This window comes from Balaenoptera musculus, chromosome 9 (assembly GCF_009873245.2).
Source record: "Balaenoptera musculus isolate JJ_BM4_2016_0621 chromosome 9, mBalMus1.pri.v3, whole genome shotgun sequence".
Classification (NCBI taxonomy): Eukaryota; Metazoa; Chordata; class Mammalia; order Artiodactyla; family Balaenopteridae; genus Balaenoptera; species Balaenoptera musculus.
Window position 1 is genome coordinate 62890748 of NC_045793.1, and position 17663 is coordinate 62908410.

General features: G+C 38.4%; 1 protein-coding gene across 1 annotated transcript in view; it reads left to right on the top strand.

The window, feature by feature from the left end:
• The first annotated feature begins 14049 nt into the window (after positions 1 to 14049).
• Positions 14050 to 17663, top strand: part of GLCCI1 (glucocorticoid induced 1) — a 97190-nt gene continuing 93576 nt past the window's right edge. The window contains exons 1-2 of the mRNA XM_036862948.1: positions 14050 to 14158; positions 15509 to 15711. Of these exons, the coding sequence (XP_036718843.1) occupies positions 14050 to 14158; positions 15509 to 15711 (312 nt within the window). The remainder of the gene's footprint in view (positions 14159 to 15508; positions 15712 to 17663) is intronic.

The window sequence follows — 17663 nt, forward strand, 5'->3', positions numbered from 1 at the left end:
CTTTCCTGAGTTTGATCACCTCGCTTTTCATATCTTCCTTGCTCTCAAACACAACATTTTTCAGTTTTTCTAATTCTGAGGTTTTTCGTTGCTTCTGTCATTTAAAGAATATTTTTAGCTTGTTTTGAACTATTAGATCACAGTTTTCCCTACTTTAAAAATCAAGGAGTTTGATCAGTAATATTGCTTGTCATACTGTGGTAAAGATATAAGCCATTCTGTAGCCTTTATTATAGTCTTTTTTGTTAGTTTTTTTTTTTTTAATTGGGATATAATAGTGGATCTGTCTCATTTGGTTAAAAATTTTCTAAGCTCTACCACTGCTTTAACTGGAAGTTAAGTGCTTTGAAACAAAATTTTGTTAAACATTTTGTCTTCTGGTTAAGGAATATTTGCTTTCCTTTCACTTACTGTATTAATATCCATTTTTGGTCATCTGATTTTGGTTGTTTTATAGTTGCTAATACTTTGTGATAATTTCTTTAACATTTGAGACCATTAGTTATATAAGATTTTAGATGTTTGGAAGCTCTATTAATCGAATTCATTGGAAGTTCATAAAGTTTATAGAATGTTCTTCTACTAATTATGACTTTGCCAGGGTTCCTTAAAGAAATAGCATTTTCCACCAGAAAAAAAATGAACTTGAAAATCTTTATCATCCTAGCTGCCATATATGTAATTTCTTTATAGATATATTCCAGATGTCAGAACTCCATCTTAATTTGTTGTGTATTCCTCCAGTGCTTGTCACCAGCCTTCATGGCCGTCTTGGTGAAGTTTTCTTTTACAACCTTGATACAAGAAGATACTCTCTTGGGTTTTCTTTGAAAACAGGCTGAAGGCCTTCCTCAAATGTCGCATCTCAATTTATGTATCATTTGACACAGATTTGAGTGAGCTATAACCTAGAGAAGAATCATTCCTAAATGGCTGCTTGACTACATTTTTCTGTTTGCTTTTCTTGACAGACCTCAGGTTCCAGGCTGTGTCAGGCCTCATTTGGTGAGAAGCATGTTTGTTTCTCTTGTCAGCTTCTTGACTGGTTCCTTTCCAGATTTCTGCAGGGCAGCCATATGGTCATTTCGGCATGTCTTCTAGATTGCTTCTATGGCAGGATTCCAGGTCTTGATTAGTGTTTCAGAATCTGCTCACACTGAGAGGGCTTTAGCTTTTGCCCTTTAGTTTTATTTCAGATAGCATATTCAGATCTGGTGTCCTTCCTGTCTCATCTAAAGTTCATTTGATTTTGATGATTTTATTTTATGTGGCCCATGTATTTGGCTAACTTTTTATCTTCTTATATTTTAAGCAAGAAAGGCCCATAAAGGCCGTTGGTGAGGTGCCTAGACTGTGCTGATTTTGGAAAACTGAATGTAACAATAATTCTATTAGATGATCAGTATTAATGTGCATTAGATTGGCTAGAGATGTATACCAGTCTCCTCCTTTCTACTTTTTTTATTCTTAGTTACATAGTTCTTTAAATTTGTTTTTTTCCTGGTGGGGGGGGGCAGGGATTTATTTTGAAAATTTCTCTCTGTAACCGTGAGGCAAGGAGAAAATTACTCATAATGTTGGTAGTGATGTTTAAGAAAAAATTGTTCATGACACTTATAAAGATTAGTAAAGCAGACTTTATTCAGGGAGACTATCACGATAGTTGTAGGGACCACTGCAATGTGGTTTTGCAGTGGGGGAGAGAGATTGGGCTCAAACTTGGAATACAACTAGGAGAACTGGGGATGTATAGCCAAGTAGAAGGGTGGGGTAAAAATTACTCAGAGGAAAGAAACATGAAAATAAGGGGGATTCTGGCTAAACAGACCTAAACAGGATTGTTGATGAAGGCAGGCCAGGTGGTCAGATATTACATGGGGGATGGTAGGGATGAGGAACCTAATCAGATATCCAGCGTGATCAATATTGAGGGTGGGGGATTCTGGTTAAACTGACATAGTAGGATTCTTGCTAAAATTGGACAATGCAGAGATGAACACAGAAGCCCAAAAGTTAGGGCCTAATTGGAAAGAGTTCAGAGGAGCCTGACTAAAGTTTGGTCAAGGAGAGACTCTTCAACAGTGATAATAAATTTAAAACTATAACTTTCAAGGAAGTAACTCTCAATACAGAAATACTGAAGCAAATCTCTGTTAACAAAACAGACCTTTAGGAGCTTCCCTGGTGGCACAGTGGTTAAGAATCCGCCTGCCAATGCAGGGGACACGGGTTCGAGCCCTGGCCCGGGAAGATCCCACATGCTGCGGAGCAACTAAGCCCGTGCACCACAACTACTGAGCCTGCGCTCTAGAGCCCGCGAGCCACAACTACTGAGCCCGCGCGCCTGGAGCCCGTGCACTGCAATGAAGAGTAGCCGCCGCTCACAGCAACCAGAGAAAGAAATTTAATTTTTGATAGTTTGATTTATATGCGTCTTGGCATGTTGCTCTTTGGGTTTATCCTGTATGGGACTCTCTGTGCTTCCTGGACTTGATTGACTATTTCCTTTCCCATGTTAGGGAAGTTTTCAACTATAATCTCTTCAAATATTTTCTCAAACCCTTTCTTTTTCTCTTCTTCTCCTGGGACCCCTATAATTCGAATATTGGTGCGTTTACTATTGTCCCAGGAGTCTCTGAGACTGTCCTCAATTCTTTCATTCTTTTTTCTTTATTCTGCTCCCTGGCAGTTATTTCCACCATTTTATCTTCCAGCTCACTTATCCGTTCTTCTGCCTTAGTTATTCTGCTATTGATTTCTTCTAGAGTATTTTTAATTTCAGTTATTGTATTGTTCATCACTGTTTGTTTGCTCTTTAGTTCTTCTAGATCCTTGTTAAATGTTTCTTTTATTTTCTCCATTCTGTTTCCGAGATTTTGGATCGTCTTTACTATCATTACTCTGAATTCTTTTTCAGGTAGGTTGCCTATTTCACCTTCATTTATTTGGTCTTGTAGGTTTTTACCTTGCTTCTTCATTTGTAACATATGTTTTGTCATTTTATTTTTTTTTTCTGATGGTTGGGGCTGTATTCCTGTCTTACAGATTATTTGGCCTGAGGCATCCAGCACTGGAGTTGGCAGGCAGTTAGATAAATCCGGGTCTTGGTGCTGAGATGAGGACCTCTGGGAGGCCTCACTCCGATTTATATTCCCTGGGGTCTGAGGTTCTCTGTTAGTCCAGCGGTTTGGACTCGGAGCTGCCACCACAGGAGCTCGGGCCCAACCTGTGGCCTGGGAACCAGATCCCGTAAGGCATGTGGCGTGGAAAAAAAAAAAAAAAAAATGAAGAAGAAAAGGAGCAATACAATAACAAAGAATAAAAAACAAAATAAAATTAGAAAGATCAAAAATATATTAGGAAAAATAATAATATAATTGAAACAACTGCAACAAGGTAAAATAAAACTGTAACAGAAAAAAGAAAAAGAAAAAAGGGGGGTGGGGGAACAATCCAAAAAGGAGCAGAACAATAACAAAGCATAAAGAATAAAATAAAATTAGAAAAATAAAAGATTTATTAGAAGAAATAAACATGTAAATGAATGAAGAACAATTAATCAACAAGGTAAAACAGAACCCCAATCTAAAAGAGGAAAAAAGGAAAAAAAGAAAAGCCTTGGCTATGGGGGGTGGAGTTTAGTCAGGGTTGGAACTTAGACATTGGTGGGGGTTATGGTGGGGCAGGGCCTAGGCTTAGGACCCATGCAGCCAGAAAAGGTCTTGGGGGCAGGGCCTGGGCGGGTGATGTTCAAGTGTCGGGCAGGGCCTCTACTTAGGACCTACAGAAGGGGAGAGGCAGCACGTCCAAAGGAGGGCCTTCAGAGTGTGGAGTTCTGGGGTTTGGAGGCAAGGCCGTGGGTGAGGGTGTGTGGGTGCGGTTTAGGCCCAGCCCATTGGAGGGGTTCTCTGAGTGTAGAGGTAGGGCCCTGGGTGGGGGTGTAGGGGTGGGGCTTGGTCTCTGTGCAGCAGGAGGGAGGCGCTGAGGGCAGAGAATTAGGCCCAGGAGCCCAACAGGCTCTCTGGTGCCTAAGTGGACAGGGAAAGCACTGGCCGCGTTCCCTTCCATTCCTCCACGCCCCCACTCCCCATCTCTCCCGGGGTCTCCCCAGTCCCCGCTGGACCCCTAACCGTGGGTGTGTCCTGCTGGGTGTAGGAACTCCTCCCCTCCCCCAGCCACCCCTCAGGGGTTTGAGTCCAGTAGGTCTGGCCTTTACTTTTGCTTTCCCTTCCCTCCCTCCCACTCCCTCAGGACCCATGCAGCTGGAGGGGACATTCATGGGCAGAGGATCAGGACCGGGATCTCAGCAGGCTCCTGGGGGCCCAAGTGGGCAGGGGAGAACTGGCCATGCTCCCTTTTGATCCTCTGCCCTCCCAGTGGTCCCCCAATTTCCCCCTTTGGGGGTGGGATCCCTTCCCCTCCGGCAGCCACCCGTTACGGGCGCCAGTCCCATCCCACCTCCACTTCTCCCCCTCTCACTCCCCCCATGCCCCACATCCTACTTGGTCACTGGGGGTTTCTCCCCTCCCCTTAGGTGTCTGTGGTCCCTCACCGGTGCCTGGTAGGTGCCCTAGTTGTGTGGAGACGTGAATTCCATGTGCTCCTAGTCCGCCATCTTGACTCTTCCCCCCAATCTTAAACTTATGAATTATTTCTGGAATTTTCCATTTAATATTTTCAGACCATGGTTGACTGTGGAAAGTGAAAGTGAGGATAAGAGGGGACTACTATAATGCAAAACCAGTGTTGATTTTTATTGTTGCACTAAATTGTAAAACCTGAATTGGTAGGCAATAATACCGCAAATTAAATAAATAAAAATTTGGGAGAATCAAGGCTTAGATGTTGAGGCAGTTAAAGTCTAACTCATTGCCATGATAGTTTGGATAATAGGAATAAGTCATCTTATTTAATAACTTATTTAATAAGTTAAAGTAGAATCGCACTGCTTATGATGAATCTGTTGGTAAAAAAGGCCCTACTGATATTTGGTTAAGTGGGGTTATTATGGCTAATCATATCTTGGAAGAGTACTATCCTTGCCAATTTTTAAACTTATTTTGAATTTTAACCCTTCAAATAATTTACGTGGAAATTACTAACAACTACATATCTTTGAAATTTTCCTTATGTGAGCAATGGTGAGAGTCTTTTGTGTGTGTGTGTGTGTGTGTGTGTGTGTGTGTTGTTGTTGTTTTTAAACATCTTTATTGAAGAACAATTGCTTTACAATGGTGTGCTAGCTTCTGCCCCATAACAAAGTGAATCAGTTATACATATACATATGTTCCCATATCTCTTCCCTCTTGCATCTCCCTCCCTCCCACCCTCCCCATCCCACCCCTCTAGGTGGTCACAAAGCACCAAGCTGATCTCCCTGTGCCATGCGGCTGCTTCCCACTAGCTATCCATTTTACATTTGGTAGTGTATATATGTCCATGACACTCTCTCACCCTGTCACATCTCACCCCTCCCCCTTCCCATATCCTCAAGTCCATTCTCCAGTAGGTCTGTGTCTTTATTCCCGTCTTGCCACTAGGTTCTTCATGGCCTTTTTTTTTTTTTCCCTTAGATTCCATATATACGTGTTAGCATACTGTATTTGTTTTTCTCTTTCTGACTTACTTCACTCTGTATGACAGACTCTAACTCCATCCACCTCATTACAAGTACCTCCATTTCATTTCTTTTTATGGCTGAGTAATATTCCATTGTATATATGTGCCACATCTTCTTTATCCATTCATCCGATGATGGACACTTAGGTTGCTTCCATGTCCTGGCTATTGTAAATAGAGCTGCAATGAACATTTTGGTACATGACTCTTTTTGAACTATGGTTTTCTCAGGGTATATGCCCAGTAGTGGGATTGCTGTGTCGTATGGTAGTTCTATTTTTAGTTTTTTAAGGAACCTCCATACTGTTCTCCATAGTGGCTGTATCAATTTACATTCCCACCAACAGTGCAAGAGGGTTCCCTTTCCTCCACACCCTCTCCAGCATTTATTGTTTGTAGATTTTTTGATGATGGCCATTCTGATCGGTGTGAGATGATATCTCATTGTAGTTTTGATTTGCATTTCTCTAATGATTAATGATGTTGAGTATTCTTTCATGTGTCTGTTGGCAATCTGTATATCTTTTTTGGAGAAATGTCTATTTAGGTCTTCTGCCCATTTTTGGATTGGGTTGTTCGTGTTTTTGTTATTGAGCTGCATGAGCTGCTTGTAAATCTTGGAGATTAATCCTTTGTCATTTGCTTCATTTGTAAATATTTTCTCCCATTCTGATGGTTGTCTTTTGGTCTTGTTTATGGTTTCCTTTGCTGTGCAAAAGCTTTTAAGTTTCATTAGGTCCCATTTGTTTATTTGTGTTTTTATTTCCATTTCTCTAGGAGCTGGGTCAAAAAGAATCTTACTGTGATTTATGTCATAGAGTGTTCTGCCTATGTTTTCCTCTACGAGTTTGATAGTGTCTGGCCTTACACTTAGGTCTTTAATCCATTTTGAATTTATTTTTGTGTATGGTGTCAGGGAGTGTTCTAATTTCATAATTTTACATATATCTGTCCAATTTTCCCAGCACCACTTTTTTTTTTAAATTTTATTTATTTATTTATTTATTTATGGCTGTGTTGGGTCTTCGTTTCTGTGCGAGGGCTTTCTCCAGTTGCGGCAAGCGGGGGCCACTCTTCATTGCGGTGCGCGGGCCTCTCACTATCGCGGCCTCTCTTGTTGCGGAGCACAGGCTCCAGACGCGCAGGCTCAGTAATTGTGGCTCACGGGCCTAGTTGCTCCGCGGCATGTGGGATCTTCCCAGACCAGGGCTCGAACCCGTGTCCCCTGCATTGGCAGGCAGATTCTCAACCACTGCGCCACCAGGGAAGCCCCCCAGCACCACTTATTGAAGAGACTGTCTTTTCTCCACTGTATATGCTTGCCTCCTTTATCAAAGATAAGGTGACCATATGTGCGTGGCTTTATCTCTGGGCTTTCTATCCTGTTCCATTGATCTATATTTCTATTTTTGTGCCAGTACCAAACTGTCTTGATTACTGTAGCTTTGTAATATAGTCTGAAGTCAGGGAGCCTGATTCCTCCAGCTCCATTTTTCGTTCTCAAGATTGCTTTGGCTATTCGGGGTCTTTTGTGTTTCCATACAAATTGTGAAATTTTTTGTTCTAGTTCTGTGAAAAATGCCAGTGGTAGTTTGATAGGGATTGCATTGAATCTGTAGATTGCTTTGGGTAGTAGAGTCATTTTCACAATGTTGATTCTTCCAATCCAAGAACATGGTATATCTCTCCATCTATTTGTATCATCTTTAATTTCTTTCATCAGTGTCTTATAATTTTCTGCATACAGGTCTTTTGTCTCCTTAGGTAGGTTTATTCCTAGATATTTTATTCTTTTTGTTGCAATGGTAAACGGGAGTGTTTTCTTAATTTCACTTTCAGATTTTTCGTCATTAGTGTATAGAAATGCAAGAGATTTCTGTGCATTAATTTTGTATCCTGCTACTTTACCAAATTCATTGATTAGCTCTAGTAGTTTTCTGGTAGCATCTTTAGGATTCTCTGTGTATAGTATCATGTCATCTGCAAACAGTGACAGCTTTACTTCTTCTTTTCCGATTTGGATTCCTTTTATTTCTTTGTCTTCTCTGATTGCTGTGGCTAACACTTCCAAAACTATGTTGAATAATAGTGGTGAGAGTGGGCAACCTTGTCTTGTTCCTGATCTTAGTGGAAATGGTTTCAGTTTTTCACCATTGAGGACAATGTTGGCTGTGGGTTTGTCATATATGGCCTTTATTATGTTGAGGAAAGTTCCCTCTATGCCTACTTTCTGCAGGGCTTTTATCATAAATGGGTGTTGAATTTTGTCAAAAGCTTTCTCTGCATCTATTGAGATGATCATATGGTTTTTCTCCTTCAATTTGTTGATATGGTGTATCACGTTGATTGATTTGCGTATATTGAAGAATCCTTGCATTCCTGGGATAAACCCCACTTGATCATGGTGTATGATCCTTTTAATGTGCTGTTGGATTCTGTTTGCTAGTATTTTGTTGAGGATTTTTGCATCTATGTTCATCAGTGATATTGGCCTGTAGTTTTCTTTCTTTGTGACATCTTTGTCTGGTTTTGGTATCAGGGTGATGGTGGCCTCGTAGAATGAGTTTGGGAGTGTTCCTCCCTCTGCAATATTTTGGAAGAGTTTGAGAAGGATAGGTGTTAGCTCTTCTCTAAATGTTTGATAGAATTCTCCTGTGAAGCCATCTGGTCCTGGGATTTTGTTTGTTGGAAGATTTTTAATCACAGTTTCAATTTCATTACTTGTGATTGGTCTGTTCATATTTTCTATTTCTTCCTGGTTCAGTCTCGGCAGGTTGTGCATTTCTAAGAATCTGTCCATTTCTTCCAGGTTGTCCATTTTATTGGCATATAGTTGCTTGTAGTAATCTCTCATGATCCTTTGTATTTCTGCAGTGTCAGTGGTTACTTCTCCTTTTTCATTTCTAATTCTATTGATTTGAGTCTTCTCCCTCTTTCTCTTGATGAGTCTGGCTAATGGTTTATCAATTTTGTTTATCTTCTCAAAGAACCAGCTTTTAGTTTCACTGATTTTTGCTATTGTTTCCTTCATTTCTTTTTCATTTATTTCTGCTCTGATCTTTATGATTTCTTTCCTTCTGCTAGCTTTGGGGTTTTTTTGTTCTTCTTTCTCTAATTGCTTCCGGTGCAAGGTTAGGTTGTTTATTCGAGATGTTTCCTGTTTCTTGAGGTAGGCTTGTATTGCTATACACTTCGCTCTTAGCACTGCTTTTGCTGCGTCCCATAGGTTTTGGGTCGTCGTGTCTCCATTGTCATTTGTTCCTAGGTATTTTTTGATTTCCCCTTTGATTTCTTCAGTGATCACTTCGTTATTAAGTAGTGTATTGTGTAGCCTCCATGTGTTTGTATTTTTTACAGATCTTTTCCTGTAATTGATATCTAGTCTCATAGCGTTGTGGTCGGAAAAGATACTTGATACGATTTCAATTTTCTTAAATTTACCAAGGCTTGATTTGTGACCCAAGATATGATCTATCCTGGAGAATGTTCCATGAGCAGTTGAGAAAAATGTGTATTCTGTTGTTTTTGGGTGGAATGTCCTATAAATATCAAATAAGTCCATCTTGTTTAATGTATCATTTAAAGCTTGTGTTTCCTTATTTATTTTCATTTTGGATGATCTGTCCATTGGTGAAAGTGGGGTGTTAAAGTCCCCTACTATGATTGTGTTGCTGTCGATTTCCCCTTTTATGGCTGTTAGTATTTGCCTTATGTATTGAGGTGCTCCTATGTTGGGTGCATAAATATTTACAATTGTTATACCTTCCTCTTGGATCGATCCCTTGATCATTATATAGTGTCCTTCTTTGTCTCTTGTAATAGTCTTTATTTTAAAGTCTATTTTGTCTGATATGAGAATTGCTACTCCAGCTTTCTTTTGATTTCCATTTGCATGGAATATCTTTTTCCATCCCCTCACTTTCAGTCTGTATGTGTCTCTAGGTCTGAAGTGGGTCTCTTGTAGACAGCATATATATGGGTCTTGTTTTTGTATCCATTCAGCCAGTCTGTGTCTTTTGGTGGAGCATTTAATCCATTTACATTTAAGGTAATTATCGATATGTATGTTCCTATTCCCATTTTCTTAAATGTTTTGGGTTTGTTATTGTAGGTGTTTTCCTTCTCTTGTGTTTCTTGCCTAGAGAAGTTCCTTTAGCATTTGTTGTAAAGCTGGTTTGGTGTTGCTGAACTCTCTCAGCTTTTGCTTGTCTGTAAAGGTTTTAATTTCTGCATAAAATCTGAATGAGATCCTTGCTGGGTAGATTAATCTTGGTTGTAGGTTTTTCTCCTTCATCACTTTAAGTATATCCTGCCACTCCCTTCTGGCTTGCAGAGTTTCTGCTGAAAGATCAGCTGTTAACATTATGGGGATTCCCTTGTGTGTTATTTGTTGTTTTTCCCTTGCTGCTTTTAATATGTTTTCTTTATATTTAATTTTTGACAGTTTGATTAATATGTGTCTTGGCGTGTTTCTCCTTGGATTTATCCTGTATGGGACTCTCTGTGCTTCCAGGACTTGATTAACTATTTCCTTTCCCATATTAGGGAAGTTTTCAACTATAATCTCTTCAAATATTTTCTCAGTCCCTTTCTTTTTCTCTTCTTCTTCTGGAACCCCTATAATTCGAATGTTGGTGCGTTTAATGTTGTCCCAGAGGTCTCTGAGACTGTCCTCAGTTCTTTTCATTCTTTTTTCTTTATCTTGCTCTGCAGTAGTTATTTCCACCATTTTATCTTCCAGGTCACTTATCCGTTCTTCTGCCTCAGTTATTCTGCTATTGATCCCATCTAGAGTATTTTTCATTTCATTTATTGTGTTGTTCATCGTTGTTTGGTTCCTCTTTAGTTCTTCTAGGTCCTTGTTAAATGTTTCTTGCATTTTGTCTATTCTATTTCCAAGATTTTGGATCATCCTTACTATCATTATTCTGAATTCTTTTTCAGGTAGACTACCTATTTCCTCTTCATTTGTTAGGTCTGGTGTGTTTTGACCCTGCTCCTTCATCTGCTGTGTGTTTTTCTGTTGTCTCATTTTGCTTATCTTACTGTGTTTGGGGTCTCCTTTTCACAGGCTGCACGTTCGTAGTTCCCGTTGTTTTTGGTATCTGTCCCCAGTGGCTAAGGTTGGTTCAGTGGGTCGTGTAGGCTTCCTGGTGGAGGGAACTAGTGCCTGTGTTCTGGGGGATGAGGCTGGATCTTGTCTTTCTGGTGGGCACGTCCACGTCTGGTGGTGTATTTTGGGGTGTCTGTGGCCTTATTCTGATTTTAGGCAGCCTCTCTGCTAATGGATGGGGCTGTGTTCCTGTCTTGCTAGTTGTTTGGCATAGGGTGTCCAGCACTGTAGCTTGCTGGTCGTTGAGTGAAGCTGGGTCTTGATGTTGAGATGGAGATCTCTGAGAGATTTTTGCCATTTGGTATTACGTGGAGCTGGGAGGTCTCTTGTGGACCAGTGTCCTGAACTTGGCTCTCCCACCTCAGAGGCACAGCCCTGATGCCTGGCTGGAGCACCAAGAGCCTTTTGGGAGGTCTGACGTTTTCTGCCAGCATTCAGTGGGTGTTCTGTAGGAGCAGTTCCACGTGTAGATGTATTTCTAATGTATCTGTGGGAAGGAAGGTGATCTCCACGTCTTACTCTTCCGCCATCTTCCGAGAGTCTTTTAAAGCATATGTTTGAAATATAACCTTTCAAGTATATTTACTTCATATACTATAATTTTAAAAAAATCATGACTGGTAGAGGGAATTTTTTTTTTATATTTCTTTATTTATTTATTATTTATCTTGGCTGTGCTGGGTCTTAGTTGCGGCACACGGGATCCTCATTGCGGTATGTGGGCTCCCATTTGTGGCATGCGGGCTCTTACTTGTGGCATGCATGTGGGATCTAGTTCCCCGACCAGGGATCGAACCCAGGCCCCCCGCATTGGGAGCGCAGAGTCCCCCCCACTAGGCCACCAGGGATGTCCCTGGTAGAGCGAATTTTATAACAGGATATTGATACCATGTTGTCCTACCTTATTCTTTCTACTTAAGGCAGACCGTTTTTGTTTTTTTGGTATTGGTAATGTGTGATGCTTGTTTACACATTGTTAACACAATTAAGCATTAGCGTTATATCACAGAATTAGAGCTAACTGGCCAATCTGTAGATTGAATTTAGCACCCAATTCATATTTTTCCCTTTTATTACATTATGTTTATGGTAACCACATGGAGATATAAATTTCAGGAAGTTTCCAGTTCAAAAACCTCAGGCTCTCACCCAATATAACACATTTATACAACATTTAAAAGTACAAAAGCTCCTTTTGGTTAAGGGACAATACAAGAAAACTCATGAATTTAATGACACCAGAAGTTCCGGTCCGCGCTGTCCCAGAAAAAGGTTGCCAAATCTGTTTCTTGGCTCTCTCGTTGGTAAGAATGTCCCCCTCTGATACTCAGCACAAGGTGAGTGTTTCTACACCAAATGTTGGAGCCTAGGTTTTCAGAGTCCAAGCTGATGACCGCCACTGGTCCTTGGGCCTTGGGAGCACCCAATTTAAAGTCCCTTATCCCAGTGGTCTTCACACTGAAGTAAGGCCACCCACTTATGAGATACAGGAAGAAAATGTAACTTCCATTTTTTTCATACATATTTTTATTTTTTATATCATGTGTAAATTTCTACTTAGGTTTACACTATATATAACATATTAGTCATATAATATATACCTCATTTATAAATAAATAACTGCACATATTGCTGCATACTTAGATATTTACTATTAGGAGTACTCAGTCAAAATAACTTGAAGACCACAGTTCTGACAGTAGCTAATCAGAGAGAATGGACACTAAGGGGAGAAATGGGATCCTTTGGAAGGTATAGACAAAGGTCCAGTGATTAACAATATAATAAAAAAGTATAGATTAGAATATTATATGTATCAAGGGACTTGTTTATAGATTCTTTATATACTTACTATAAAACATAAAAATTATCCCTATTGTTCACCAAGTTAACAGGAGTTTTAATAACTATAGGTAGACTACATACAACTTTCATAATAGTTTGGAGCAGTTTAAAGTTCAGGCACAAGTTTTTTGCATATAGTGGCTTTTCATTTTCTGGTTGTGGCTGACCTTTATGTAGGTCTTTTTTATTGCTATAAATGTTCTTTTTCAAGGGATAAATTGTTTTTGTCTTTTTTTTTCTTGGTGGAGGGAATGTAAAGTAACTTTAAAAAGTTTTAAACAAATTATTATAAATCAGATTATGAGAGACATGTTAATTTTCCGTGTTCCTAAAGTTGCTAAAATTTGTGCATATTGCTTTTATAGCCAGAAAAAATATTTAAAAGAATTAATAGAAGTAACTCCTAGTAATAGAACTAAAAACAATCTGCATATCTTCTAAATTACCTATGGTAGGGGAAAAGGTAAGAAGGAGAAAAAGAAGTAAACAGTAAAACATAGAAAACAACTAGCAAGGAAGCATTTATAAGAGGAAGAAAAAAGTTATGACAGGTTTAATCAAGTTTGTTATAACAATAAATATAAGTGGGATGAACATACCTTTTATAAGGAGAAGACATACTCTAAAGTTTTTTCAAAAAGCCTAATTACATACAGTATACAAGAGTCGCACCTAAACAGCATGATTGAAAGAAATTGAAAATAAAAGAATAGGCAAACCAGATACATTATAATAGAAGGAAAGCATAAAGGGGTGATAATGTTCAATTTGACAGAGCTTAAAAGTAATAAATGGAACAGACTGCAATGGTGAAGCATATAAGCCATAATGATGATGTCATGAATCAATATGGAACCAAATTATACAGAACTAAATTTCTATAAACTTTTTTTTGTTTGTTTCTTGTTTTTGGCCACACGGCGCAGCTTGCGGGATCTTAGTTCCCCGATGACCAGGGATTGAACCCATGCCCCCTGTAGTGGAAGTGCAGAGTCCTAACCACTGGACTGCCAGGGAATTCCCCAGAACTAAATTTAAATGATAAAAATTGCAAGAGATAAAGAGAATTGTTATATCTCAAGAGTAGTTTAGAAACTTGAGTAGTTCTCTAAGTCTGTGACAGATAAAGCTAATAATTTTCTTATTAATATATTCTATATTTTTATTTCAGCTGATGTACAAGAAAAATAACTATTCTGAAAACAGAAAATATATGTTCTCCGTGACTCATGAAATATTTATAAAAATTGACCATGATTTTTGGTCACAAATAAAATTTCAGGTGATCCCAAAGAGTAGACATAGATTGTCCTAGACTCTCTGCCTATGGCAAAATAAAATGAGAGCTAAGTAATAAAGATAGGAAGGAAATTTTGTAATTTTCAGATCTTCTCTAACACTCTTGGGTCAAAGAAGAAATCAGAACTGCAGTTGTAAGATAAAATTGGCCCTCCAGCCCTCTGTGTCCAAGGATGTGGAACCCGGAGAGGTGGATGGCCAAACGTAAGGGACTTGAGCTTCCTCAGATTCTGGTATCCGTGAGGGTCCTAGAACCAGTCCCCCACAGAACTGAGGACGACTGTATGTAAATAATACGATAGTTCACAGTATGCTGCATTTTCTTTTGTTTTCCGATTAAAAAAACCCAATTTTGTATTTTGGTTTCAGAAGGGTAGTTAAAGGACAGTATTCAATAACAAATGTTTCTTGGCCCTCTGTAATGTGCAAGACATTTTGTTTGATGTGAGATATAACTCTGAGTAAGACTGAGCCTTGGTGCTTGTAATCCACTGGATTTTATTATTCAATGCACATTAGTAGTAACTTATTTGAGATGCATGTATGAAAAATCCTTTATAGTTTCTTTGTAAAGAAACGATAGAGTTCAGTATGATCATTTTAATTTTCAGCAGAGGTACCTATGGTACCTATATGGAGAGGAGAAGTAGATTATTATAGTAGATGATTGAACTGTGTAGAATGTCTGGATATCTTCGTTCCTTTTTACCTCTATCACCTGGTAGCAGTTCTGTTTCATTGGACAATTTAAGTTTATCCCTCTGGGCTTCAAATTCTTCATCCATAAATGAGGAAGCTGAATTAAAATATAAGATTCTTTATACATGTTATTTTTGTGTAGCTGTGAATCAATTCATAAGTATTGAGCATCAACTTCTTTTCAATCTGTAGGGACCAAACGTATGCTCTAGTTGGGGAAAAAAGACAAATTTAGGGCTCCACGCAAGCAGAGGAGAGTGCGTATATCTTTAAAAAGGACAGAGATGGAGAAAAGAAGAGCATTGGGAAAGGTTTCACAGAGGCAGTGTGACACCTGAGCTGATCTTGAAGATAAGTTTTTGTCAAGTGAACAGGGAAGGAGAACATTTTAGGTGCAGGAGATAATAGAAGGTATAGAGGCAGAGAAGTGAGCGTTTTACATTTGGGAAGTTGCAGTTAGTTTGTATGGCATTTCGTAGTTAACATGGGTTTATGGAGGAGTAGCAAGACATCAAGTATTGATGTATATGGGAGCTGAACTGTGAAAAATAATGGGCTTTAAGTTAAAGGCAGTGAATAAGCATGGAAATTTTTTTAAGCAGTGGAGGGAGGTGGCACTGTAAGATTTAGTTAGGGTGGATGCAGAGATAGCATTTAGGAAACTGGCAGTTGAGACATGATGAAGTCTTAAATAAAGTAATGGCAGTGGAGATGCTATACAGGTTTTAGAATAGGTCTCTAAAATGGATGGGCTTTGTAGGGTTGACAGCCCTGGAAGTGTGTGCAAAATTTAATATGTGAATGTATTTTCCTCTGGGAGAGGGTCTATAAATTTCATCACATCATGCAGGAGGGCTATTAGGGTAAATATATATTGTAGGGAAAATTGACAGAGTGATATTTTACAAACCATGAGGGTTAAATAATTTTAAGTTTTACTTTATTCATTAGTGACTAATCTAATCTTTTTTCACTTTTTGATAGTGGACAGGCCAAAATCTCATCAAGTTCGAACCTCTGGTACAATAAGGCGAACCTCTTCTTTGGATACGATAACAGGACCTTATCTCACAGGACAGTGGCCACGAGATCCTCATGTTCATTACCCTTCATGCATGAAAGATAAAGCTACTCAGGTAAAATAAGCAAATCAAAATCAGTTTTATTGTCCTGCAGTTCTTCTATTTTGATCACCGTAAAGAAAATTAATTTAATCAAATTTTCCCAGTTATTAAATATATTCAACCAAAGAAGAAAGCCATTTCTTTTAATAAACTTTAGACTAAGTATTTTTATCATCTCGGTTTTGAAAGTTTTTAAATTATTTAATATTTAATAAATAGCACATCAGTCTACATTGTGTGGTTTTTGAGACTTATAGTTTTAGGAATTATTTTCCTACAGAAATTAATGACTAGTAACTGTATTAGAAAATACAGGCATATCTCGTTTTACTGTGCTTTGCTTTACTATGCTTCTCAGATATTGTGTTTTTTTACAAATTGAAGGTTTTTGGCAATCTTGCATGGAGCAAGTCTATCGGCGTCTTTTTCCAACAGCATTTGCTCACTTTATGTCTCTCGGTCACATTCTGGCAATTCTTTAAATATTTCAAACTTTTTCATTATTATTATATTTGTTATGGTGATCTGTCATCAATGATCTTTTTTGTTACTATTGTAAAAAGATTATGACTTGCTGAAGGCTCAGATGATGATTAGCATTTTTTAGCAATAAAGTATTTTTAATTAAGGTATGTATATTGTTTTTTTAGGATGTAATGCCTTTGAACACTTTAATAGACTACAGTAATAGTATAAACATAAATTTTATATGCACTGGGAAACCAAAAATTTGTGTGACTCTCTTTATTGCGATATTTGCTTTATTGTGGTGGTCTGGAACCAAACCTGCAGTATCTCCAAGGTATGCTGGTATAAGTATTTTTGAAGAAAAGCTTGTACAGTTCCTGGAAATAATTTATAAAGTATTAACACATGGCTAAGGAAATATATGTTAAAGGATATTTTTTCTGTTTAAAGCCAAAACTAAAATCCTTGAGAGAGAAATAGAAAATTTCCTGTTTGTCACACCTTCTCTATTTGTGGATCACAGCTTTTGACTTGAAAAGTTTTCCTTCCATGTCAGAAAAAGATCTGAAAACATCTTAATTTATAATTTCTGAATTCTTGACCATATCTTTATAGCAGTAGTCGATTAGCATTATGAAGAATACTAAAAGTATAAGAGATGGTTATTGGCCTTAAAGAACTTACAGCATAGTTAGGAAGATAAGATGTAAATGTAAGAAAATTGGTAATAGAAGACAGAGTATTATTAGGTGTTAGATGAATGGAGCATTTAAATGTAAGGGAATTCAATGGAATGGGAACATTTTTGGCTTTGTGGGTTAGGGAAATAGAAGGATTAGAGTTTCATGTCTGAAGAATGAGGAAAAGGGGAGAAAACTTTGGACATGATCTATGAGAATCTTCTCCAGTTTTGTAATTTTCTCAGGCAAGCTTGAAACCATAAAATTAGCTTCTTTATCATGCATCCTATCAATTTTGTCTGTGTAACATTTTATGTCACCCACTCCCAGTCTTTTGCTTTCCATTCTTTGTGAGGGAAAGGAGGAGTTTGAGATGGTATGCAGTGGGATTCTCAAGCAGAAAGTACTAGCAAAACTTAGAGATGTGGGCCTGCCCACTTAGAAATGGTCACAGATAATTCAAAACTATCTTTCTGGAGGAGTTGGACTCCCAAGTGTGACAGAGTGTAGGTATAGAGTAAAGAAAGAAGGTCAAGAGATCAAGGACTTAGTTTTTAGAAATGCACACAAGGGAAGGATAAAAAATTAATGTATTCACCTGGTAGCAACAAGAAGAGAAAGGAGTTTAACATTTACTGACTGTGTACCATGTACTTTGTGTTTTTATATCCTGTGTTTCATTTAATTCTCACAAGAACATTATAAAATTACACGATGGGGAAGCAGAAGCTCAGGGAAGTTAAGTGACTTAGTATCCTAAACCTAGGAATTGTTGGAGCCAGGTTTCTAATACAGGTTAATTTGTCAGCCAATCTG